The sequence below is a fragment of the Cyprinus carpio genome, chromosome A24, assembly GCF_018340385.1.
Source record: "Cyprinus carpio isolate SPL01 chromosome A24, ASM1834038v1, whole genome shotgun sequence".
NCBI lineage: Eukaryota > Metazoa > Chordata > Actinopteri > Cypriniformes > Cyprinidae > Cyprinus > Cyprinus carpio.
The window spans coordinates 15,746,518-15,773,670 of NC_056595.1; the positions used below are offsets into that span (position 1 = coordinate 15,746,518).

General features: G+C 35.9%; 1 protein-coding gene across 2 annotated transcripts in view; it reads right to left on the minus strand.

Annotated features, from left to right (window-relative positions):
• Window positions 1-27,153, minus strand: part of LOC109099634 (catenin delta-2-like) — a 249,903-nt gene that overhangs the window by 61,192 nt on the left and 161,558 nt on the right. For both annotated transcript variants that reach the window (XM_042714368.1, XM_042714369.1), the window contains 2 exons: window positions 8,863-8,995; window positions 4,337-4,550 (listed from right to left, as the gene is read on the minus strand). In XM_042714368.1, coding sequence (XP_042570302.1) covers window positions 4,337-4,550; window positions 8,863-8,995 — 347 coding nt within the window. The remainder of the gene's footprint in view (window positions 1-4,336; window positions 4,551-8,862; window positions 8,996-27,153) is intronic.

Genomic DNA, 27,153 nt, shown 5'->3' on the forward strand with positions numbered 1-27,153 from the left:
CATGAGGGAACGAGAGAGAGAAAGATGGAGAAAGAGAGGAAGGCTCAATGCTAGAGCACTACAAGGACATAATTGTCGTCAGTGGTGACATTGAGCAAGATCAAATCTCATGCCAGCAGAACACAGGCCTAGATTTAAACTGCTTCATTTCAGCAGGGTCTCTCACTGTAAGAGCAAAAATCCCACAGACATCTTCACCTGACTGCACGACTGGGTAGAGACAAATATAAACAGTTGAATTTTTCCACTGTTATTAAAAGTCATTAATTTACAGTGTTTTAATAAATCAGTGGAAAAACTTTATAGCTAAAACATCACTTAGTTATTTGCTCAAACATAAGGTTAGGGTTTTGAACAAACCCCAAACCCTAAGTATTAGAGATGCACAATGCATCAGCACTACATCCTTTGATGCATTCCTTCGAAGCAATGATATATTCTGCCAATTTTTCAATTAATTGTATCAGCAGATATTACATATTTAACAGTTTCTTCCTAATTTAGAATTAAGATCATCATCTATCACAAATAATAATGGACATCTAAAGACCACAGCAATGATTTGACCCTTTAAGACAGATCCCAAACCAATCATTTAAGGGCACTGGTCTGCTAAACTCTCTGAGCTCTATTCTCTAACAAAGGACTACTAAGTTTTCCAATGACTGTCTAACCATCATCCCAGATGCTGTTAATGTTTGGGTTCAGTAAGATTTGTTTTTGAGAGAAATGAATACTTTTACAGTACTGTATATAGCAAAGATGCATTAAATTGACAATGAAGACCTTTAGAATCTTATCAAAGACGTATTATTCAAATAAGTGCTGTTTGTTTGAACTTTCTGTTTACAAAAAAATATATAATGAATAAATAAATAAATGTATCGTGGTTTTCATATAAATATTAAGTAGCACAGCTGTTTTCAATGTTGATTAGAATAATAAAAAATGTCTCTTAGGAACCAAATCAGCATATTAGAATGATTTCTGATAGATCACGTGACACTGAAGACTGGACTAATGACAACTGAAGATTTTGCTTTGCTATCACATGAATAAATTACATTTTATAATACATTTAGTGCTGTCAAATGATTAATCGCGATTAATCGCATCCAAAATAAAAGTTTTTGTTTACATATTATATGTATGTGTACTGTGTATATTTATTATGTATATATAAATACATACACATACAGTAAATATTTTGAAAATATTTACATGTATATACATTTATATATTTATATTCTTATATTTTATATTATATATAAATATATTTAATATATAAACATAACATATTTTTCTTAAATGTATACATGCATGTGTTTGTAATCATATATACATAATAAATATACACAGCATACACGCATATATTACGTAAACAAAAACTTTTATTTTGGATGTGATTAATCGTGATTAATCATTTGACAGCACTAAATACATTATAACATATATAAAATAAAACAGAAAAATTTAAATTGAAATATTTCAGAATATTACTGTTTTTTTTGTATTTGGTCAAAATAGTTGCTTTTATAAACATTAAATTGTAAATGGACGCAATTGAAAAAAAGGCATCTACATCTACATCAAGTGCACTGTTTGGGGCTGGGCCGTATGCTAGAGCACTGCAGCAAGAGACAAAAACCAGGTGGTAAGTGAAATTAGGCTAACTAAGCATGAAACCTCCCAAATTTCAGCATACGATCACACTACATATTGCATTCAAAAACCTCTTGCTGCTAAAGGATTCAGACAGTTTCTCTGGGGATGTTCTGTTGTCTGGGTTTCTTGTTCCTGTAGACCAATATTCCATCTGTTCTCCACAGTCATGTGATTCATAAAAGAACATGCTCACATGCTCGTGTTCACAAAGCCAAACACTTGTCTATTTATCTTTTGCATTGGGTCTGTAGAACCTCTAAGCACTTCCTTTAGGAAAACTATATGTCAAAATGCAGTGTAAGGCTTATTGTGTTTGAGGACAGAAAGGACAGTAAGATTGATTTGTGTATCATCAGCTTATCTATTAAAGTTAAAACCATGACGCTGAATGATCTGAACATTAGAAATAAAAGTGGACCAAGAACAGATCCTTGAGGTACACCAAGGTAAACATTATATTAATGCTAATAAATTGTTGCCTGTCCAAAAGATATGAAGTTAGCCACTAAAAGGCAGTTCCAGTGATAGATAAGATAGTACTGAATGCATTGGTATTCAAACCATCTCTGAACATATTTCAAGATGCAAAGAATTGTCCAGTCTCTCTTTCTTCCACCCCGGTGTTCCCATTCTGGGAAAAGCTTTGCATAAACTTCACTTGCCTTTGAAGCGAAGCAGAGGCTGGTAGCAGGCTGACAGGACACCTGACCCTCAGGTCCGACTGGGTCCATATGGCTACATCTAATTTCTGTATGTCAAAAAACAGCACATTTCTGCAGTGAAATAGGCAGGCAAAGCATGACTCAGATGTGCTGCTTTGCTTGAGATTGAGAGGCTGAGAATCCTCTGGGCAGCCAAAGACCTTAAGACCTTCCAGCTTGCTGATTAATTTGTGACAGGAAGTCTCTCTAAGTGCCCTGTGTGCAATGCTTTTAATTTATATGTTAATCTGAATTCAGCGCATAGCAGGCATTTCCAGCGTGGCTTCGTTCCAAAGTCTACCCATTCCGTTACAGAAACAATTTAGAAACATGTTTGGGAATGCAAAGCCTTTGGGTTTTTTTTGGGGACAGGTGATTTATTTTGCTGAAAATATCCTTTTCGGTACCTCATCCCTAAAACATGAAGGAAAAAAACAACAACATAGCAATATTTTGTTATTGCAAATAACAATGTTTTATACTTTTAATAATTGTGTAAGTAGTAAAACAACACAAACGGGGGAAAAATGTGGTTTAAGTTTAGAAACATTTTGAGCCTCCCCCTCCCCTACCTTACAGTGCTTTGGTCCAAATGTCTGCATTAATCTTTTACATCACCTACACTCACACAGGAGTCCGGTGAGAGAGAACAAAGCCAGTAGTTGTTGAACTCCAGTAATTAAGTCTGTCAAGGCTATTTTATTCACTTAAACATCGGATGAAGTGATTATTTTGTCTTTAATTCAGATTATGCCAATGTATTTTTCGCTGAGTCGCTATGTTAGCAATAATACTGTTACCTGCTTGAGGGAAAGGGTTGCCAGGTTTTCATAACAAAACACACCCAATTGCTACTCAAAACTAGCCCAAACTATCTGTGTTTCGAGGGGTCCCCCGGTAAAAATCACGTTCAAAATACACGTTATTGGGGTCGCTTCAACCCGCATACATGAAAAAAAACCCGCGCCAACAGTGATAAAGTAGCCCAATTCTACAGGAAAACTGTGGACTTGGCAACACTGTGATGGACAGTAATGTCTACAACGGACATGAGCGCTGTCACGGCGCGACCACAACAGCTTGAAGTTGTCTAATTTGGCACGGTCTCCCTGCGGCAGTAATAGTAGCAAGCCATTCCTCTGTGTATACATATCCTTACAAGTTCAATTTTAGCTGTATTATTTGTGTCCCCTTCAAAAATTGCTCCTGAGACATTTTAGGTTCATTGTCCCCCCCTACTGTTAGACTAAATTTACGCCCATGCTATATCCTTGTCAGTAGGCCAGAAATGGTATGTGAAACAGAATTAAACTGGACAAAACATAAACATTTAGCAAACTTAGCCATTCTCAAGACAACTCTCAACTCAAGACAAACAACGTCGGACAGGCAAATCACATGGCCTTGCGAATCCCGTCACTTCACTTCTGAAATGCTCCTGGTTTGAGTTGGCACCGCGTGGAGGACCAAATAATACCTAATCTGTTACCAGAGCTACGGACTGGTACTGACATCGGTACTTTGACAACACAAGTCAGGACAGTCTGGAAATATCGAAGTACTAAAGAAATGAAGTCATCTAATATTCAAACATCCCTCCACTATCCATTGCTCTCTAAATAATAAAAGAAAATAATTAATATATCCACAAGCAAAAATTTCAGAGGAGTTTTCACTTTGAAACAGATCACATTTGGGGTCTCTGGACTTATAATTAAAAGAAAATGTCACTCCTGCTAACATCAAAACCCATTAGAAATTAACTGTGTGACTGCACTGGTTTAGGTGTGAAGATCCCCATTACTCATGTTTTAAAAGAGTCTGAAACTGGTAATTAATTATTACAGCATACATATACAGAGAATCGACGACTGATCTGGCACAGACAGGAAACACTGTGACAGAAAAAATTCCTATAATAAAACTCAAACTGAAAAAAGAGGCATATCAATGCCAGCAGAAGTTCTTACCTGTGACCAATTCTCTGACTTCCACATCAGAGGTCTTACGCAGCAGACGGACCAGCGCAGGAATCCCACCACAGTTTTTCAGAGTGATTTTATTATCATCATTAGCTTTGCCGTAAACAAGGTTCCTCAGGGCACCACAGGCGCTTCTGTGTACTTCAGCCATTCTGTGATCCAACAGGTCAACCAACAACTGAATACCACCCTGCCGCCGTATCTGAGAGAAACAGACAGATAGAGGGTGATGGGTGATGTGTATTTTTTATATTTTAAGACTTAAAGTCTGGCTTCGGAACACGGGTAAAACAGTAAAATCTACATAAACGGCATCTGAAAAGTAGCAAAATGACCTAGTAAAAAGTTTTCAAGTCAGTTTTAATGTAACCTGACAAGAAAAATGTTCAAATAAATAAAACTTGTAAGGAAAACTTGTATAATAATGAAGAATATATATATATATATATATATATATATTCTTAATATATAATTCAGACTCAGAATGCCTGGTGACACCAGTGAGCTGAAAGAGGCTTTGAAAATTCATTCATATTCAAAATTTTAGACATGAGCTCCTGATTTGAATGCAACTTCAATCGATCTAATCAAGAATTATTGGTCAGTGAGAACATGGTGGCCTTGGCATCAACTCATGGGAAGACATTCCAAATGTTGACCTTTCCCTTCTGACATTTGGTAGTGCTGCCTCATATAAATGAAAAAAAAAAGTCTGAATTCAGTATTAAGTGACACCAAAATTGCTTAGTGTCAGCCCATGAGATCATCTGGAGGATAAATGAACAAATAGGAGGCACTGAATCCATAAACAGTGTATTTGAAAAATCAATACTAAAGGGAGCCGGAAAATGAATCACTCTTCAGACAGACTGAGAGGTGTGAGTAAATCTCTATAAACAGAGCTTTGCTGTTCTACACTACAGTCAATTAAAGCCAGCCAAGTTCATTAGAGGCTATGGAAAAACAACACAGATTGACATCAACTCACCCTCAGCGTTCTCATCTTGATATATCCAGTGCCATTTTATAATATTTTCAGGAATAGTTACCTCACAAACTAACATGTTTTCCATTCTTCATGTCATTCTAAAACCGTATGACCTTTTATCATACTTGGCAGAACGTCTGAGCCACTGTTTTCCATCAGTGTTGTAATTGTTAACTAAAACTAAAACAATTCAAAAGCATTTTTATTAACTAAAATAAGGCTGAACTAAATTTAAAATTAAATAAATAATAGCTGAAAAGTAAAAGAAAATTAGAAATGTTAAATGTTGTAACAGCTAATTTTAAATATTAATTCATACTATCCATACAATCTTCCATACAATGAAAGTGGATTGTGATTTTAACTGCGAAGCTCCAAAAAGTAAAAAAAGTGCCATAAAAGTAGCCCAAATAACATCATACAGGTTTGGAATAACATGAGAGCAAATAAAGAATAAGACATTTTTATTTAATTGTTAATAAAAATCACAATATCTTCCTTGGTTATTATTTAGCGGCTTAGTTCATTGTAGTTTGAGCCCTTACAGACTAATACACATGGCAAGCCAAAAACGTTTTGAACATAAAACCAGCAGGGCTAAGTTATTAAGAGAGAATCACACCTGTGTCTATCTGCAGATTCATCAAATGATTGCACTATGAATTTCCAATTTCCTGTCCCGCTGCCAACTGGCACACACAATACCCTGCTGCATTAGCTTAAGATGAGTGTAGGAGCAGCCCTGGCAGATGTGCTTCTGAATAGTACATCACTACATATCAGCGCTCCGGCTTCACATCGCCACTCACTCCAATGGAGATTACAAACCTGTTTCTTTGTGTGGCTTTGTCTGAAGGTGAGAAGTGATCTACAGTAATAGTCCATTCCATGAGGATACCTCTCATCCTGTTTTCGGGTTGTACTGCATGTACAGCATTAATATTCTAACCACATCTGACAGGAAAACTAAGGCACGGCTCAACCTGAGAGGCTGACAGACGTGCGTCACCACACAAAAGCCTTCGTTTCATTCATGTGGTGAGATTCGCACTTCTGAGAACTCAGCCCCAGTACACAAAACATTATATAGAGGAAGCACAATAAATGATCGTGATCGCAGCATGTTTGGAAGCAACAGATGTTTGGAAGCGACAGACAACAGAGGATAAAAACAGCAACCGGGGATGTTTCTGGCAAGCTCTATCAAGAAGACATTGAGGAGATGTGCAAAAGCAGGCCTGGTGAGCCAATGGTGGCCACTTTGTTTGAGAAGTGAACTCCTTTTTTTGTGAACTCTGAGCAGCTAAGAAATTAATTGAGTTTTAACATTGTCCTGAAGCAGCGGAGACACTGAGATATTCAATTAGAGGCATGAGCAGACAGGACGGAAGTGCTTGCTCTTGACTCTAGAGCACATGTGCAAATGGATATTGACGCATTACATTTTCCCTCCAAAAGGGCTGATAAAGCTGAACTTTAGCCAGAGGCAGCCTGCACAAGACACAGACCTGGGGAGCTTTGCTGGAGCCACCTGCTATAAATAGTGGCCAGCTGAGGACAAGAAAGAGCTGCCTTTGCACTTGGCCAGAAAGTTCAGAAGGAAGACAATAAACATCAGAGCTCGGCCTGTCTGGCTGAAATGCTTGGCTAATCAGTATTCTCCTCACCTCTGCTGTGGGAGATACTGCTCTGTCATCTGATAGCTGTTGTCCTTTCCCTTCCGAGTCTGCTTCAGTGTGTGTGCTAGTTCCTGTCTGGCTAAAGTTCATTTACATCTATCTTTAAAAATGTCAATATGAAACTGCCTTCACAACCCGTCTGACTTCCGTAATGTATTTTGAGAAAATGACGTTTGGATGACCAATTCAGTTGGGTGAGGACAGGATACTGCAATAAAATACTCTGACAGTATTTCATGCACTATTTTAAAAACACTGCTAGCTACTCAATCAGCAAAGCATAACATACAACGACAAGAGTAGTCCAATTCATGCACATTTCTGATGCAATACTTCATAATGGGCATAAAAACAGGTTGATGGAAACATGGCTAATGTCAATGGTAACAAAAAAGGTTTCCAACATTCTTCATAATAACTTATTTTGTTTTAAGTGTTTAATGTAATTTTTTTGTAATGTGGTTTCAAAAATTATTTATTTTAAATTATTTTGTGTTATGAAAAATTAAACAACAAATAAATATAAAATAATACAATTAAAATGCTGTAATTTCTTAGATTTCAAATATTAAACCATAAAGCTTTTATTTGGCCGGAAAACTGCAGGAAGATCTTAAAGCTTGCCTTTTGTTGGCAACAGATTTATAAATGATTGTAATTATAAATTTGGGAAGATGGTTTGGCACATGTTGCTTTTTTTTAAATGCACTTTATAACCAGTTGTTCACAGAGAGAGCAAAAAACAGCTGAGAACCAGAGATGAAAATGATATGCCAATTTTTTGTTTATTTACAAGGAAAAAATTGCACACAATAGAGCAGCTCAATATATAAGCCCGAATCTAATCAATCAAGCTATGATGAAACATTACTTCAAATATTTTATGAGAACAACATGAAACAAGTAGATTTCAGTGTGTGGTGAAACTGATGAACGGGCGGATCAAAGAAAGCAGAGGGATTCATTTAGTGTCTTTTCTTAATAAATTCAGATGGAGAAAAATGCTGGTTTGAAGTGGAGCTCATTGCTGCATAAACTAATTTGGCTCTCACTGTTTTTTTTGTTCATTAAATATCATTTAAAAGTGTGTCGGCTAGCTCGTATCTCCCTCTGTTGCTGTTTTGCTCCCGCAGATTTATTCTCCAAGTTTAATTTCCTTGTCCTCCAAGCTTCTCTTAAGCCTCTGGGATACAATTATAGAGCTGCTGTGTTGAGAACGGCTGTCAATATGCAGCTTTCCGTGTATTGTTTGGCTGTGCTATTAGTGCATAATTACTGGTGCAATCCAAGGCACTCTTCATTATTGTGAAAACTTACTGCTGGGAGATCTACCATCAGAGACCTGGCATCAAATTTCAATAAAGGGGTGAATTATTTGTCAACGGTATGTACAATAATTAATTTCATGCAACAACACATCTCAATAAAGAATGTTCAGTAGGTATTCAACAGCTAGAGCAGGGGTCTCCAACCCTGCTCCTGGAGAGCTACTGTCCTGCAGATTTCAGCTCCAACTCCCAATCAAACACACCTGAACCAGTTAATCGAGGTGTTCAGGGCTACTTGATAATTACAGACAGCTGTGTTGGAGCAGGGTTGGAACTGAAGTCTGCATGATGGTAGCAGGGTTGGAGATCCCTGAGCTAGAGTTTCCATGGAAATAAAAAATTTGCGCCAGAAGATATGGAGTTCAGATCCCACTTTCAACACTAACTACCTTGTACATGGTCACAAAAAAAGCTTTCTAAACAGATTTTGCTCTGTTTCACCTACAAATGTACCTTGGTAAGCAGGTACATCATCTTTAAGGACTAGTGCTTTGATCAGTGATATAAAATTATATTTACCTCAGCTTTAATCTTGTTGTCTCCAAAGCATAGGTGTTGCAAATATGCCGCTGCGTTGGACTGAACTGAGGGAAACTGGTGCTGCAACATCTGAATGACTTCAGGTAACTCAGGATCTCGCCAACCGAACTCCCTACGGAAAAAGAGAGAGTAGGAAATTGAATTTCACACTTCTGTTGTACAGTAGGTGGTGAAATAGGACGTAAACAGTACGTTGCAGGCTGGCAGACCAGCAACATTACCGAGAACATCTCTAACATATGAAGGTAAAAGTGAAATAAATGTCTTTCCAGAAACTGTTACAGGGAAAATGGTTTCCATTATTGTGTTATTGCTCTGAAACAGTGGGCTTGGAGAAGAGTTGGAGTTTACAATTGTGAATACCTTTGTGTATGTGAAAATGTTTCTTTCAGTGAAAATGACTAGATTTGATAATTTTCACTGATATTGAGGAAGTCTGACAGAAAGATTGGTTGTACTCTGAGGGGTTTTGGGTTTCTGATGATCTACAGAACCCTGCTGCAGGAATTCTTTTCTTACCTCATAGAAACCAGGCAGCAAATATCATAAAAAGTGTATATACATAGAAAAATTGTACATAATGTGTAAAAACATCTGACACATATTTCTCATTTTTTTCAGTTTTTTTTTTTTTTTTTAACTTATTTTGTCATTGAAAATATATTAAAGTATTACATATACTATAAACTCTCTCTGTATATTACATATACACACACAATAAATGTTTTTAAATTTTCACTTAAGTAGAGGAAAAAAGTAAATAAATAATAGAATACACAAATTTTAAATTGTGTAAACATCTTATACACATGTATTTTTTCACAGTTTAAATAGGTGTTTATATCTTCTAAAAAGTCATTTAATTTATTATATAATACTTTAAACTCATGCTCTCTATATATAAACACACACATATGTTGTATGTATATTAATATATAATATTTTAAACATATTGGATTGGGTTTTAACACTTTTATTTTGATGTATATTAAATTATTATGTATATAAAATATTCTGTTTTTATATTTTAGGACTTCTGCAAGAGAACCATCAAATTTGGGGGTTCATGGAATCAAAAAGACCACAAAGACTGGGTTGGACCATTTAGCAACCACCAAACACCATAGCAACCACATAGCAACAGCCTTGCAACAGCACAAAAGATTAATTATGCATTTCAGTAAGTTTTGCACAAACAATATTGCAAAACTTAGACTTGTAAAAGTCTAGTTTACGTTCCTCAAGATTACACATACAAACAAGTGCATGGCTGTCATGCCCATTTCTTTGTTTTTATTTATTACAGAATATTTTTCACCTCAGAGTCCATCACAGAGAATGGCAGACTTTGATAAATAAAGGCTCGAAACAAATGCCTTTTATCTAAGCAAGATTGCATTTGATAGAGATAAGAAGTACGACAGGAGGGATTCAGGAGGTTGCTGGTGTCTTAAGCCCTGAACCTGGGGGCCAGCACTGCTTGAAGGCAGCTGGTCTCTCCTGTCTCTGCAAACAGACTGATAAGCATCAGCCTTCCTGCAGTTAGGGGCCCATTCCTCCTGAGGATCAATCTTCCCCCCCACCAGCCCGTTATCAAAATGAAAACGATCAGCTGATAAGATAAGCATTGTGCTTTTTGATTAATTAAAACTTAGCAGGGATTCTCAGTTCAAATGAAACGCCAGGCATGTGCCGTATAATGTGGGGGAGGTTGGGTGCAGTTTTCATAGGCGCTGTACTAAACGCTATAAAATGGGGCCAGTTGACACCATCAGAAGAGTTTCTTTTCCTTTTCCCCCATCGATGCGCAGGAACTTCACAGGCAGCGTGACAGAACTGGGGCAGAAGAAATAAGTTTTCTCTGTGTGTGTATGTGCATTTCAGAGCGTTTATCAGAGAGGAAAGATCAGAAGTAGTGCACGGCAATCCAATGCATGATCATACAACTACACTTGTGCGCAGACAGCACATACACGCACACACACATGCAGAACAGCCAACACGACTACAACCTTCTAGATCTTCACAAGCGTCAGAGTCAGTTTACATCACAATCACACAGACTGAGTGCTTGCATGCACAAAGACTATCAAACATCAGCTTATGAGGAAAAACCCAAAGGTTTACATAATAATAATAATAATAATAATAATAATAATAATAATAATAATAATAATAATAATAATGAAAGTAATGCAAGAAATCTGTTTATGAGATCCAAAAATTATAATTTAATTCAAAGAATAAGCTGACACAATGGACATGCAAAACAAACCAAGGCAACAAGTAAACTTCTATGCATGCTGAGTTTTGAGTTAAACCATTTATAACCTTTTTCTATGGCTCTGAGTTGATTCCAAAAATATAATTTATTCTTCATTTCGGAGGCACTGAGTATTGAGAGTCAAATTCCACTCAAAGGAATCGACTCTACTCAGGTACATGAAACGTTCAGGCAGTATTCCTCTAAATCTAAACTATTTTACATCCCAAATAAGCCTTAACAGCAATGATTCATATTTAGTGCTGCTTAAACTGATAATATTTTTTCCCCTGATGCTGGGAGTTGACTGCAAAAAGAATCAAGATTCATTTTTCATGTGTGTATATATATATAGTATATATCCCTCTGGAGGTTACTTATCATCGGTATGTTTTGTTTGTAATGATAATAAAACAACAACTAAATAATATATTACAAATTCCTGCTCTTCATAATCTTACATTAAACAATACACATCTTCTAACTGACAGTGACAGAATGGTGTAGAGTGCAGCAACTTCACATTCACTATGGACAGACAAACAATTTTATTGCATTGTGTCTGGATTACGCATAATTGTGTAAATGCTTGAACATAAACGCACCCATTCAGACTGCAACAAATGTAGTGGTTCAGTGACTGAGGAGACAGAGTCAACCACAAATTCATCAGCTCCCTCGCAGCTGTCCTCAAAACAAAGCTGTCTAAACATCTAGCTTTTTTTTCTGTGTTCAAACAGTCTGTATCGTCACAACGCAGCTCCAGGTAACAACTGGCGAACTGCAGGATTGCACAATGAGTGTCCTCCACCCACCAAATCTAGGGAGTGATGGGTCCACCCAAGACGACTGCTGGCAAGGCCATGGCCAATGGCTAATGCAGGCGGACAGACGTTGTCATGGCCTCCATCCAACGGCCTGCAGCCTCCCCTGGCAAAAGGATTATTTTTAGCAGATGTTAATAATGGACTCTCAGAAATAATCATCATGGCCGTGTTAGCGAGAGGTGCTGTAAAGTGAAACTGTCCCTGTGATTCCTTTAATGGCCATTAAGTTAAATTACAGGCACCACGCAAAATCATCATGCATTTAAAGCCATTAATACAAGTACTTAAAGCTGCCATAGTGAATAAAGCTGATTTAATCTCACGCCAGTTTGCGGTCGGACTCTGAGTTCATTGACAAAGCTGATTTATCCCACTTCAATCAATACCTCCGTCTGGTTGTCTACAACTACACCAGTCCCAAAAGGCAAAGAAGCAGTAAATAACTGGCACAGACACATTAACTGAAGCATAATGAAGTCTGCAAAAAGAGTTTTGTTGGTCACACAGACGAATTCAGAGGAAGTAGTACAGTGACAGATACACAATACATACAGTGTCAAAGGGACTCTGTAGTTTGAGGCAGTGAGGTGATTTCCTCCTACACGAGTCATGCACTGCTCTACTATAATTTCACCCTCACAGCCCATGACATTCACAATTTCACTTTTATAATCCTCGACAGTGTTTTTCATACATAAGCTCTCCTGGGTGGTCTCTTATGCTCATGCATACTACATTTATTTCTGCCATGACAACTCTCAGAGAGTTAAGCGTAGTAATATACACGTCAATGTTAATGTGTTTGTTCTTGGCGGAATAGATCTGCTACATTACTGCTGCAGAAGAGAAAGTAGAGACTTGCTACTGCCAATACATCCATAGACATGCTGCTGTGAGCATGTAAGAAATACTTCTGCTGCACATATAACATATATGAAATAACCCCCATTTATAACATACATAAAAATCACCCTATAGCAGATCTATACAGGTGGAGCTGGGGGAGGTGGAGGGTTTCTGAAGCATGCAGCAACTGCTACAGCAAGCACAAGCCAAGTATTTGAACACAATGTTATTATATCAGACTGAGATCAGCCTGCGCCATCTAGAGTTTCATGCCAGAACTTTGTATTTGTATCAAAAATACATTAAAATAGTAAACGGTAAAGTATTATTACAATTAAAACATGTTTTCTATTTCTGTTTAACAAAGTGTATTTAAAAGTGTGATTTTACTGATATATCCCAGCAGCTGATAAATTATGAAGTACAAACTTTTTAGTCAGCCAGTCAAATCTAGATATAATGAAGACAAAAGGTCGACCAATTGATCTGTTTTGCAGATTAATCGGCACCGATTGTCAATTGCTGGACCTATCGGCAAAAATCCATCCATGTCTGCGCGGCACTGTGGTTTAGTATATAAATAGTAAAGCACTAATTTGTTTTCATTCAGTATCCATTTTTAAATTATCGGTTGATTAATCCGTATCGGCCAGGGTGGTACAACCTTGCTATCGGTATTAGTAAAATCCACTATCGGTCGATCTCTAATAAAGACCACAATCAATTCATCTTAAACTCAAGTATCTCATCCCCATCCAGCAATACAGAAATTAATTAAATTTTTAAACATGCAAACTATTTAAATTGTAGTACAGAAGTGAATTAGCTAGATAGGATGAGTTGTTTAGTAGAAGAGCACCATACTAAATAATCAGGAATCATTGCTCAACCACACATAAGTCCTCTTCAATGAGTTTTTAATAAGATAAGAGTCCAGCTACATTCCACAGATGGTCTGATTTATTGATAAGTTTGAAGCCAAAGAAACGATATGGTGATCTATTGATGCCCTCTGAAATAGGAAAAAATCTCCTGGGTAATGATCAAATTTATTTTCAAGAGCTAGGGGTGGAATTTGATTTTAAATGAGGCAATTAACAGGGTAGAGTTCCTTAGAGAGTCCCCAGACTCCATCACAGTGGCACCACAGAAAGTAATGAGAGAAATGATCATGCTGGTTAATGGTGCTAAAAAATGCTGCCATCCTTCCTATGTACGTATAATTCATGAAGGATGTGACATATTTGCAGCTCTCAGAGAAACACAGAAGACTGAGAGGGGTATAAACATACATATGCACACTATATTTCATTTGACTTATGTATTATGCTATAAAGGTAATAATTTGTAACTACTGAAAAAGTAGTGAATCATTGGAGCACTAAAAAGTTTTAAAACAAATGCTAAATATATATACACATTATCAGTCAAAAGTTTAGAATAATTAAGATTTTTTTCCAGTGTTTTCGAAAGATTATGTTCAGACTACATTTATTTGATCAAAAATACATTATAACAAATATATATATATATATATATATATATATATATATATATCATATATATATATATATATATATATATATATATATATATATATATATACTAACATTTTAAATAACTATTTTTTTTAATACATTTTAAAATGTAATCTCCAGTCTTCAGAGAAGAAACATTTCTTACTATTATCAATGCTGAAGTTTTGCTGCCTAATATATATTTATATAGTTCAGCAGAGATGCATTAAATAGAGCAAAAAGAGGCAGTAGTTACAAAAGATTTCTATTTAAAACAATGCTGTTCTTTTACATTTTCTATTAATCAAAGAATCTTGACAAAAAGGTCATGATTTCCACAAAAATTACTAAACTTTGATACTAAATACTAAACTTTTCAACACTGATAATAATGAAAACCATTATTAATAGTGTTAATAGTATTAATAATAGACTGAAGTAATGATGCAGAAAATCTAGCTTTGCCATGACAGGAATAAATTACATTTTAAAATATATTCAAAAAGAAAACAGTTTTAAGTTGTTAAAATGTTTCACAATATTACAATTTTCATTGTCATTTTAATCAAATAAATGCAGTGCTATAATGCACAGAGAATTCATAATACCTGATTAATCTTCAGGATAACCAGACTAATTACTCAACAGTTTACGTCACAATAAAAAATTACACTACCGCCACAAGCTATTTCAAAATAAATGGATACACAAACTAACAAACAAGAGATCTCCGCCCTATTCATCAGCATGCCAGCTTCATGATGGCAAAACTCTGTCGGGTTCATTAGGCTATGATCTTGAATTAACCTAGAGGCCCCAACAATCTTCCTATTCTAATCAGGAAGATAGTGACACAATTAAAGAGTCAAACTCCTTGTCAGTAATTTAATTAAGCCGGGTGCTATGCCATGTTGCATACTAAATGCTGCTACCCAGGTGATATGACTTTAATAAATCCTTGCCTAGATGACTGGTGAAGGAAACTGAAGTTGTAGTCTCTAAAGACCTGTGTGTCTTTGCTCACTCGGCTGTAACCGGCAACAAATACGTTGACAGAACAGGTCCAAACTCCACTTCGCACCATCAAACCTGAAATAATTAGGCTGCGCAAAGAGGAGCGGAACGAAGGCCTGTCAAGAAGTCGTTACCCTTTGTCACACGATTATTATTAATGTGACATCACATCAAAAGGAGATGACACGGCGCACAATGAGTCCTTGGTTCGCTTCTGCCGATGCTCATTACTAGGCCTGCTACTGCAGAATTCCTGCGGGAAATGCAACGGATTTCTACAGAACTCCAATGTCTGTCATTCACAAATGTCAAGTCAACCTTACTTGCATGTTTGTTCATAAACTCTTTTGGTATATGATCATTTTTCATTCAACATCTTTAATATTTATATAGAGCAGCATTAATTTTAGACATGTCCTCACACTTTATTATTATTTTCCACATTTCAGAACAATACTATAGCCATTGAATCTCTGAAATAGAAGAAAATGGAAGTATAGGAATTATGTTACAACCAAAAAATGTTTGTAAATGTTTAAAAAAATATATAAATAAACTTCCAACATTACTGAAGGAGTTCCTATGCTGGGTTGGCTGTTTTTTTCCCTTACTCTGCTCAACTGAAAATAAATATACAAATAATTAAATACATAGATAACTAGTTTAATTAATATTTTTCATATATTTTATACACTTCCATTCAAAAGTTTGGGATCATAAGATTTTAATTTTATAATGTTTTTGAAAGAAGTCTTTTACGCTCACCAATGCTGTATCTATTTGATAAACCCCCCCCACCCCAAAAAAAAAAACAGTATTATTTTTAAATATTATTACAATTTAAAATAACTGTTTTCTATTTTAATTTATTTTAAAATGTAATTTGTTCCAGTAATGACAAAACATTTTTTTGATTTTCTGAAACTTGACTTGATGCTCGAGAAACTTTTTTTTTTTAATTAAAAAACTTTGTTTTTTTATTAAAAAGAGTTTTTCTATTTAATATTTGTGGAAACCATGATAAATTTTTTGATTCAATGGGTTTTTATTCAGATTTAATAGGTTTTTTTATTTGAAATAGAAATCATTTGTATCATTATAAATGCTATTACTGTCACATCTGATCAATTGAATGCATCTTTGTTGAATAAAAGTATTAATTTCTTTCCAAATAAATAACCACAAAACATTTTTTTCTTGCATACTTTTTTTTTGCATGAAGAAACATATATTCAGTCAAGTGTGTCTACACTTTTGCCTTTTACTTGAAGCATATTTCCATATTCAAATACATTCCACTGAATTATGCCATTTTTGCGCCATAATTAGCACTGAAAAAGTAAAAAGTGTGCAGTCTGCTCATTACCTTGATTTGCTGCATTACTGAGCAAAGTCATGACAAAGCAACAGATACATATGTTCCTCTCTCCCCTCAACAGGACAACTTTATATAGAAGCATATTTAAGGAAACACATCTAGAGGTCAGGCTGCATCTGGCATGAAATATTAAATGAATGTCTTTGAAAGCCTGAGATGGCCGATCTCCGGGGTCTCTGGAGCGTCAGATCTACTCCATCAGTCGCAGCTCAACAATACTGATGAAAATGATCGTATGAGGGAGTAAGTGACAGAGGAATGCCATATCCTGAATCTCTGAAGATTGCCTCCATGGTGGATGGGTTTGTTAGGATGTTCTGGATCGCTCAAAGTTGCGTCCGGGTACGATTCTCTTTGACACATGTGATGAAAGATGACAGTTGCTCTTGGGACGCTTCCCTCAGAGGCTCTAAGGTCAGACCGCATCCAAGGACATACGTGTCAATTATGGAGGACACAGAGAGGGGGACAGGAATGCCTGCACCAGTGGAAACATGGCGTGGGTGATCAGTAGATATGAAGCAAAGCCTATTTCTACAGAGAAAACATCAAGTGACAATGTGAAAACACACATATGCAAAGGTGATGAGTGGACACCGTTAGCCCAGTGATATAGTGCTCATCAGACAGTGTATCCAATTAAAAATGGATTTGCACTAATGAGCGTAGGAGTTGATATCTGAATAGGTGGTACAGGTCAGGTTCAACTAATTATTCGAATATATACACAGACACATTCACAAATGATGGATTACGCCTCTACTGCTTATTTGCTCATCAAGTGCACAGTCAGCTGTCTACATCAGGTCCTTAGTCACCAAACGGCCTAATGGGAAGAATCATGAGTGACACAATCTCATGAGTAAACGTTATGTTTTCAAATATACTGGACGGAATTATGAGTATAAATGTATAAAATAGATTTTTATACTGTTAATAATTATGAGTAACTGCCTGAAATTGTATTGAATAGTATGTTATATTGTTTAAATGTATAAAAAAAATTGCGTACTGGGATAAATTATATATATATATATATATATATATATATATAAATACACAGATACGTTTTATAACAAAAAGTTAATATTTCTTATTTAGAAGATATAAATATAATAAAATAATAATAATAATAATAATAATAATAATAATAATAATAATAATAATATAAAATATAATATATTTTATATGCAATTATTGTTATTATTTAAGATGTATTTAAATATTAAAAAAATTATATATAAACACATTAAATATAATATTTAAAACTTATATATATATATATATTAAAATATAATATATATATCTTATATATATATATATATTAAATATAGTATATTAAACACATTTTCCTATTTAGAAGATATTTAATATTAATAGTAATAATAATAATAATATGTGTACCAAATATCTTTAAAAAAATACCAATAAGCAAATATATAAAATAATATTAGTTATGAATTTTAAATAAATGTTATTAATTTTACTTCAGAAAGTTCATTTTTTTCCCCCTTTTGCTTACATTTTATACAAAATTTAGGGCAAAATTCACAAACTTTCAAACCATAAGTAATAATTAATGTCTTAATTTCTTTTTAGAAATAATCTTAAATATTTGTGGTAAATTAACAATTTTTTATTTTTTGTTTAAAATGACTATTCTACAACATTCTGATGGTCAGTACTGTACACTTATACAATCAGCCACTCTGCTGTACCAATATCGGCATGTGCATCAGATATTGAATAACACACATTATATGACCACTAATCCATGCCTAAATATATACAAACACTTTCCTCTGAGTAGATCTGATGCGACAAGAAAGTTAGCATGTTCTCTGCAAGGGAGCAGGTCTATAGAAGTACATTTCCACTATAGATCTTTGCTAAAAGTGGCCTGTAGGAATGGATTTTGTAGCTTCCGCAAGATCTGAAGGTGGCTTAAAGCTGCGATGCAATCTATTTGTCCCAGCATGCATCCGGAGAGTAAGCAGAGCTGAAAAAAATCCCATCCAATAAATCTCCATTACAACATGACCGTGCAGCAGGCTCCCATGGGAACTGCATCCCAATTAGATGAAAAAGACTTAATGTCCTATTGTGCTATTTCAAGTCTTTTCTATATATAAAAACCCCTAAAAACACACATTAGCACTGTGCATGGGATAAAGTCTCACCTTCCTCCATGCACACTGTGCCAGACCACAACCTGTCAGAAAGCACGTCAGAAATCATCTTCTCGAAGCTTGCTGCGGCATCTGGCGCCATACTTACTACTGCTTCAGAAAAACAGCACAAACAATGAAGGGCAGAAGCCCTCTTAGATCCTCACATCCTATCAAAGCATGTGTACAGAAACATTATGCTTGCTTCCTGCTGCTTTCTTTCACCAAGTTTGATGAATCTGGCTATGTAAATGGTTGTGATTTGTGAGTCTGCCAGCTCAAACTACTCCCTCTACCTTTCTTATCACAGAAAGTGCAGTCTTTCATAGTGCTTCCAAGGTACAAAGGAGAACAAATGCACTCATCCACTGTAACAACATTTCCCTTTTGGGATAAAAACACTCTAAATGGTGGACGTTGGTCAGGAATTTGAAGGAATTGAAAACCTGCATGAGATCGTCACTACGGCATGAACAATTGTATCACGGACAGAGATGCTTCCAGAAACTCCTAAACAGATAATGCTGGGGAAAGTGTGAAAGGAAAAGATGAATGCTGCCTCTCAAAATGAGTGATCCATCAATACATGTGCTAGGAGATTTTTGTGTGGGTTTCTTTCTCTGTTTTTTTTTTTTAATAAACACTAAGACAAAAGGTAGATGACAAACAGAGAGCGAGAGCGTAAGAGAGGGATGAGGAGATGTTTAATTCATGATTCCAACTCTTTTGAGTGCAAAGGAAACAGAGATAAACTTAAACCTTCTCCACAAGTTCTCTCTGATGTCCAACAAGATTAGCCAGAAAAACGTTTAACTATGCTTAACTCCTGGTTTAGTGTCTCTTTTAACTCCTCAGTAAAGGCCGTGTTTCACGCTAGTCACTCTGAAACGGGGTTAGCAGCACTTTTAACCCTGCACTGTTGTAGTGTAGAATGTAACAGCGAGTTGTTTAGCAAAAGACAGTCAATTACAAACTGCCTCAAAGCTTTGTCTTGTTTATGTTTTATTTTTTTAAAGAAAGAAGGTCAGTTTACACTTTTTGTGTGATGTATTCGTGAACAGTGCTCTGCTCTTCAGTAAAGTGCACACAACTGTAAGAAAAGAGGTAACGCTTCTGGGGAAACCATAAGAGATGACTTATTACATTTTTACTGCCATTTAGAGTTCAATCTATTTTCAGAGACAGCAAGAGAGAGTAAAGGCCATAGCAAGCAAACTTACACCAGCAACACAAACCCATCAGCTAGACTGTAAAAAGTCTGAAGATTTGAGACTAGCATTTCAAGTACATAACAAAACTTTCAAATTACGCATACTGCATCAATAGCTTATGTGTCAAATAGTAAATGTGTCAATTGCATTATATTGATCCAAGGAAAAGGGCTTTATAGAAATTGTGAACTGATAAATGGATCAAAACGTCTGCTTCAGTTCTGGAGTGTTAACGACACAATCCTCAGCGGCCCAGATAGAGTTATGACTAGTTGGGTTTGGCCTAAATAATGTGACAACTCAAAGCATACAGAAGGAAAAGAGAAAGAACAGACGTCAGTCCAAAGGCTCAGTGAATGTGATATCTGAGGCTCTGGGACTCCAATCCCTTACTTTTACAGTAGCTTGAGCTGCGTCCAGTGTAGTTTCCTTCCCCTGTGACTGACTAACTGTTATTTGAAGTATGAAATATGACAGACACGTGCTATACATGTGAGCTGTGTCTTATGTGCAGTCACTGAGGTCTGGAAGTGGTGGAGATGAGGAGGAACCGGAGAGAAGAGGATGCTGTTCATCACCGTGGCACAAAAAAAACAAACAAACAAGGAGATTCATTTTAACAACAATGGCACCAGCAAAAAGCAGAGACATTACTAACTTACCTACATTTTTCAGTAAAAAGCTCAACTTTGCAATAACCAAGTATATGATTTTCTAATTTATCCTCTCAAATGTGTAGTATTTGGAAGTTCAATTCATTTTGGTAAATTGGTTCATCTGAACAGTTCTTCTAAATGAACTGGTTCAAAAAATGATTCAAGCACAATGAACAAATGAATTAACATTAGATACAGGTTAGATACAGACTTCAATTAAATATATCTATCTCAACAAACAAAAGAAAGCCTGAGAATTTCTGATTTCAAAAGAAGGCTTTTTTTAATCATTCTCTGAAACAGTTAATTTATTGCTCCATCTACCTGTTTTTTTTTTTTCAGCAGCCATTACTCCAGTTTTCAAAGTTACATGATCCTTCAGAAACCTTTTCTCTTAAGAAATATTACATATTAGTATCAAACTCACTACTTTTTAAAGCAGCTTTACTGTCTTTGAACTACTTTAAATTATGAGTAGCTTGATAAAGTATAATTTGCATACTCAAGTTATGCCATAATTTGATACTTCCCTCAATATAGTTTAATGCACTGGGCGATGTTGATGCAAACCATGTGAAAAGGCCTTACATATTTGCATTTTCCAGTCACTGCAAGATGCTTTGATGCCACGTTGTACCCGACATTTTAATGACTCTTCAAATGTTCTACTTTTATCAAGCTGCACCTTCACATTAACACCTGAATCTCTTCTGTCTAAAGCAGGTCATAAAATTTGCATATTACATGCATAGCAGTAGGCACATAAGTTAATGACTTCAAGTGCCTGTGTGTATAAATGTGTCAGTATTCTGTTATTATTCAAGTACTGTTTACACAGAGACAGATGCATTCCCCTCTTGTTGCCCTGTGCTTTGGGATTTGCTCAATAACAGCGGTGTCTCTGATGAGACGAGCTGCCAGAGGACCATATGGACGGCTGTCAGTACCACACTGTCTGTCTCCCATCTCAAATCTTCCAGTCGCAGACAGCGTCCTGACCTGACAGATTCCATACTGACAAACAGAGACCTCAGATACACCTGTGATGCTCAAACGCTGATAGTGAACAGAACAAGCCAACAAACATCAAAAGGGAACAAGACGACTCAAAAAAATAAACCTCACACAGGTACTTAGCACCCAAACAGCACCAAAATATGATCAAAGGGTGTGGGATTTAATAGCTCATTGAAGCCAATGCATTAATAACATGCCGCAAGATGCAGGCAGTCCTGCAGAAACACAGGATTGTTCAAATATAGTTATAGGGGGATTAGACTGCGCGAGCACAGTCCCAGGGAGAAACTGCTGTATTCCCTTCCCTTAAGCTAGCTAAAGGTTATATTTGATATGCATGCATACATTTGCCACTGCAAATCCTCTTCATTGCAGTGTGACGGATTTAATGGGTATGCAATGTACCAAAGAGCGATAACCAGGTGGCTATATTGTGTTTGTGTTAATAGCGTCACAATTCTACGATGTAATCAGGTGTTTTTTGTTTTTTTATTATTGATGGTGTTATTGGGGTGTTGTTCATGGCATGTTGTTATGTGAAACAAATGGTTTTTTATGTTCTCCTTGTTCACCTTTAATTTTTCTATGTTGCAACAACAAAAAAAAAGTTTCTGAAAAGAAGTATTTTACACTTACCAAGGCTGCATTTATTTGATAAAAAAACAGTAAAAATGTTTAAAAAAGTATTTTATTACTCATGTAAGTCATTATTTCCTTTCAATCCAATTGTTTTAGTATTTATTTATTTTAAATTTATGAACTTTTTTTCAAATCCACATCACTTGAATATCACACCACTGATTTCTGTTAATGAGGATAATGTGTACAGGGAGGACCCATTACCTGGAAAACCCACACTACCGGATGTTTTGACTTCATTATTGCTTTCTGAGAAGAAGAAAATGGAGACCTGAGCGGCTTCAACACGCTGTCTGTCAGAGATAGTAACATACATAATATATAACGCTTGTGAGTATAAATTTGTTCTTTATTCGCTGAAATTGAATCAGAATGATCAGGGAACTGACTGAAATATTTCACACTCTATGCTGAAAAGAATCTAATTAAAGCATCTAATTAAAAAACTTTGCTGGGTTAGTAAACATCGTTCAGCATGTTGTTTCCTGATGGCAACGGCAAATTGTATGTTATATTTTGACTGACATTGTTTTTAATGCAGGAACTACGCATTCTGATTCTGACATTCCTGATTTGAATATGTTTGTAATAATTTTCTATTCTTGACTTTGCCATAATTTTGGTAATAGAAGAACTGTTAAACGAGTGATCTTGAGATGAGTCCCTGTAATCGTTCAGTTTGACTTTCGCAGGCCGATACTAAGATTTGGAAACGTGACAGGTGATTTTTATAACATTTATTGTACATTTATAGCACTTTAGTTTGGAAAAAATGCTGTTTAATTTTCCAATAAAAGATTATACATTTGTACATGATTTTTACATTTAATTCCCCCTTTTGCAGATTTAGATGCAGATTGAGACATTTAAAGTGTGTGGAAGACACCAAAAATGAAGCAATTATTTAATTAATCCAAAAATATGAGGGTGAGAAAATGATGGCATTTTTAGGTGACTATTCCTTTAACACAAAATTTTCAAGTACATTTCTCTTGAAACAATACAAAAGTACTATGAAAACATTTGCTTGAAATTTGCTGAATAAAAGTCAGGGCTATTTCTGCTCTTCAGTTCAGAGTGCTTTTGCCCTCAAATGCTGTTACTGAAGTGATGAGCGTGAATTGAAGGTTGTCGGGTAAAAAGTGTTTGAGTGTAATACCCTGAAGTGGAGTTGGGACAGCCTTCTGGCCTGATTCACATGCTAAGTCAATAACCCGCAGGGATAAATGCATTATGGATTAGCTTCGGTTATGTAGCACACAGCTTGCTGAAGTCACATCATATTAGCATTCATGTGTGTGTGTATTTGTGTTGGTGTGTGCATGAAAACAGCGAGAATATGGCGCACAGCATGCAAAACTTGATTGTCACTGCAGAATTCTTCATCCCGCAGAGACTCTTGCAGCTCCGCTAGCCTTCCTAGAAGGGCCGAGTATTACACTGATGTAAATGTCCTTGTGTGACTTCCAGAAGGCTTATTCAAACGGCTGACCCTTTTGGCATCAACAACGGGATTGTAGTTCTTCGGGTGAAGTAATGAGAACCACAGGACTTCAGCAACGTGGGTTTAAGTGCTAGACGCTGCGCTGTTGACTCAACTGCCGCGTGGCGCACCATGAACACGGTGTAAAACCACAACAATTCAATTCAAGTTTATTTGTACAGAGCTTTTCACAATACAATACAACAAGGGCAGTGATGAGGGAATGGACGCAATGTATGACCTTCAAACAGAACCACAGAATCACTCACTGTCAGCACACATTCCCAGTCATGGAAATATGAGCAGAACAAATCAAGAGTGAGGTGACTCACGTACTGTATGCCTGTGTATGTGCACAGCATCGTTGCGGCAAACATTTGCTTTTCATTTTGAGGCAGGTCAAAGATTTGATGGAGAAGACCTTTGAAAAGATTAGCGGCTCCTGGAAAGAGACTGCAGAGCCTCAATCCAAAGATGAGCTACAGGCTTCAGAATTGCTCGGCAAGTAGCCCCACCTGAGTTTACAAATGGTCCTCACGTTTCCCCCCTGAAGAGTCTGGTTTTATGCCTCATCCTTTGGGAGAGATGATGGCCAATTTCAAAAAGCTGTCTAAGATAAATAAAGGCAGAGAAAATATGGTTTGCCCTCTTGTGTGGTGAAGAAAAAGAGTTTTTATTCTCGCGTTTACTGTATGTTCATCGAGCCATTTATTTGCTGCTCTGATTGCACTCACTATACATGATTACACTGCACGCTCACTGTTGCTCATATCCAAAGTAAACCATCAACACTGTCAACCCTTACATGCGTTTTGTTGAACTAATGATGTCGTCATCAGCCAAAACGCATGCGCATGTAACTTCACTTTCTGATCAAGTGCACACCTGAGTTCAAGTTGCTTTCACATTCACGCAAACTGCACCACAGTTCCATTGCAAGCAAATTCGAACCACCTCCTTCAGGTAGTTTTGGGTTTGGTACCCCTGTGCACACCCAGGTCTGCATAACAGATTTCATATAACAATTTTTTCATGTGAACTACGCCCTGTTTCATACTACTACAACAAAAATAAAAATAAACTTTTTAGAAAGTAAGACCATTTTAAAATTTATTGAGAAAAATCAATGAGCTTGTACTGTAGTCTTGAGGTCCACTGTGTTCATACTAACAGCCATTTATAAAACTAATTGGTCAAGAGCAATTAATGTCATCCAGTAATTGTTGTATAGCTTATTAGGAGTTAAGTAGTATTAGTTAAATGAATCACAACAGAGCCAAACAAGCATAACAGCCACCATGAAACATGCAAGTTTATTTGTGTACAATTATAGGTTTATAAACAAATGTATTGAAGAGAGAGACAGGACAGACTGAAAGATTTCTGAAACTGTAGATGCAAGAATCAAACCCCATCTTTCAAACAGATTAATCGCATTAGATGGTGGTAAACACTACCATGTGTTCACCGTCCTTTTTATTAAGCTCCTCGCAATCAGGACTAATCTACTCCCGCAATTTTCAGGCTCAAGATGCAATCAGCGTTCATGTGTTTGTTGGTTGCGGCTTGTTTGTGCAATTAGAAATGTGCTGAATAGACTACACTGAACAAATGAAAACAAACAAAATAACATGCAGAACATTTTTTTTTTTTATGTTTTACAACAATGTTAGTATGTTTTACAAGAAAATACTTTTTGTCTCTCAACTTCAAAATTTCACGGTTAATTCATTGTGTTATTTGCCATTTCTTTGTAATTATTTGTGAAATTTAATAGCAAATTCTAAATGAAAATTGCTTCCACAATATTTTTTTACCACCACCCAAATAAATAATATTTTAGACTGAAGTGATGAAACACACCAGTGCGACTATAACGTTCAGCTCAATGCCTGCGAGCAGACATAATGTGTAATATTACTCTGTGTTTAAAATTCAAATAAAAAAATTAGGAAGGCCCTTGAAATGACTTGTGACCCTTCACTGTAAGCCCCACCTTAAAAACAACACTGACCAATCAACTGTTGTCATGGGCATTTTGTCAGACAGGCTTTTGATCTTTTCTAATGCACATATATGGAGGATCTGTGCAATATGGATTGCAATTTTATGAACATTACCCAAAAACACCTGTAATATTGACGCACGTAGGACTGATTTGTAGACTACACCATTTTTAAATCACATTATTGTATAATTTAAATATTTTATTAAATAAATAAATAAATACATACATTTAAAAAATGCTTGCCAATTTCACAATTTCATTTCTATGTGATGTTCCGAGTTTAATTTAAGTGTCAATTCAAATTCACTATTTCACTATTCCCTATGTAATGTATGTCAGTGCACTATATAGGGAACAGGGAGAAATTTCAGACACAGCGATTCTTAAAAATTTTGAATGCTTGATTTGGTTTGAGACACTGTCCGGACAATGTCATTGTCAAGATTCAACATGTTGGAATCTCGACCTCTGTGATCTTACCAACCAAACACAAGAATGATCCAAAAGACTTCTGCCTCGACTGCATAAAACACACCACCTCAGAGAATTTAATATTCATGAAGACTTAAAAATGTAATGACCTTAAACATTAAAGATATGATAGCATTCACGTATTTTTCCAACCTGACACTGTTGGTATGTCAATGAAATTATCTGAAAGTATCTGAAACAACCAGCACTGTGCACTATCCTTGAGTATCGCATAGCTTGTTACATTCATCGATTCACTCACTCACTGTCTGTCTATTCCAGAATACAGCCTTCACTTTACTTTCTTGAATACGGAGCACTCAAGTAGCACTCATAAACACTATACCATACTCAATGCTCAACCACACAAGCTTCTAAGTATGGATCTGATTCAAAATTGCAGTTGCCCCAGAACACTTTTTATGTTGATACTCCACCTAAAAATTAAAATTCTCTCAGGATGCTTTTACACAACATTGTTTTCACCTAAAAAGAGAAAACTTTTGAAAATGAGTTTCAAAGTGCAAGTTTTTGAAAATAATAGCATTATCGATGTGTAAAAAACTTGAATGTGAAAATCGTGATATAATGCACATGCTCGTAGTGTTTCTTTACATAGTTACATCGCCATCTACTGGTCTGGCATGCAAAATACAGTGCTTTTAGTTGTTTTCGGGGATCCGTGTGAATGGGAATGGTTTTGACCACTTTGTCATCTGTATTCAAAACTTTTTAAAAATTGCAAAGGAAAAATGTTCAAGTTTGTAAACTT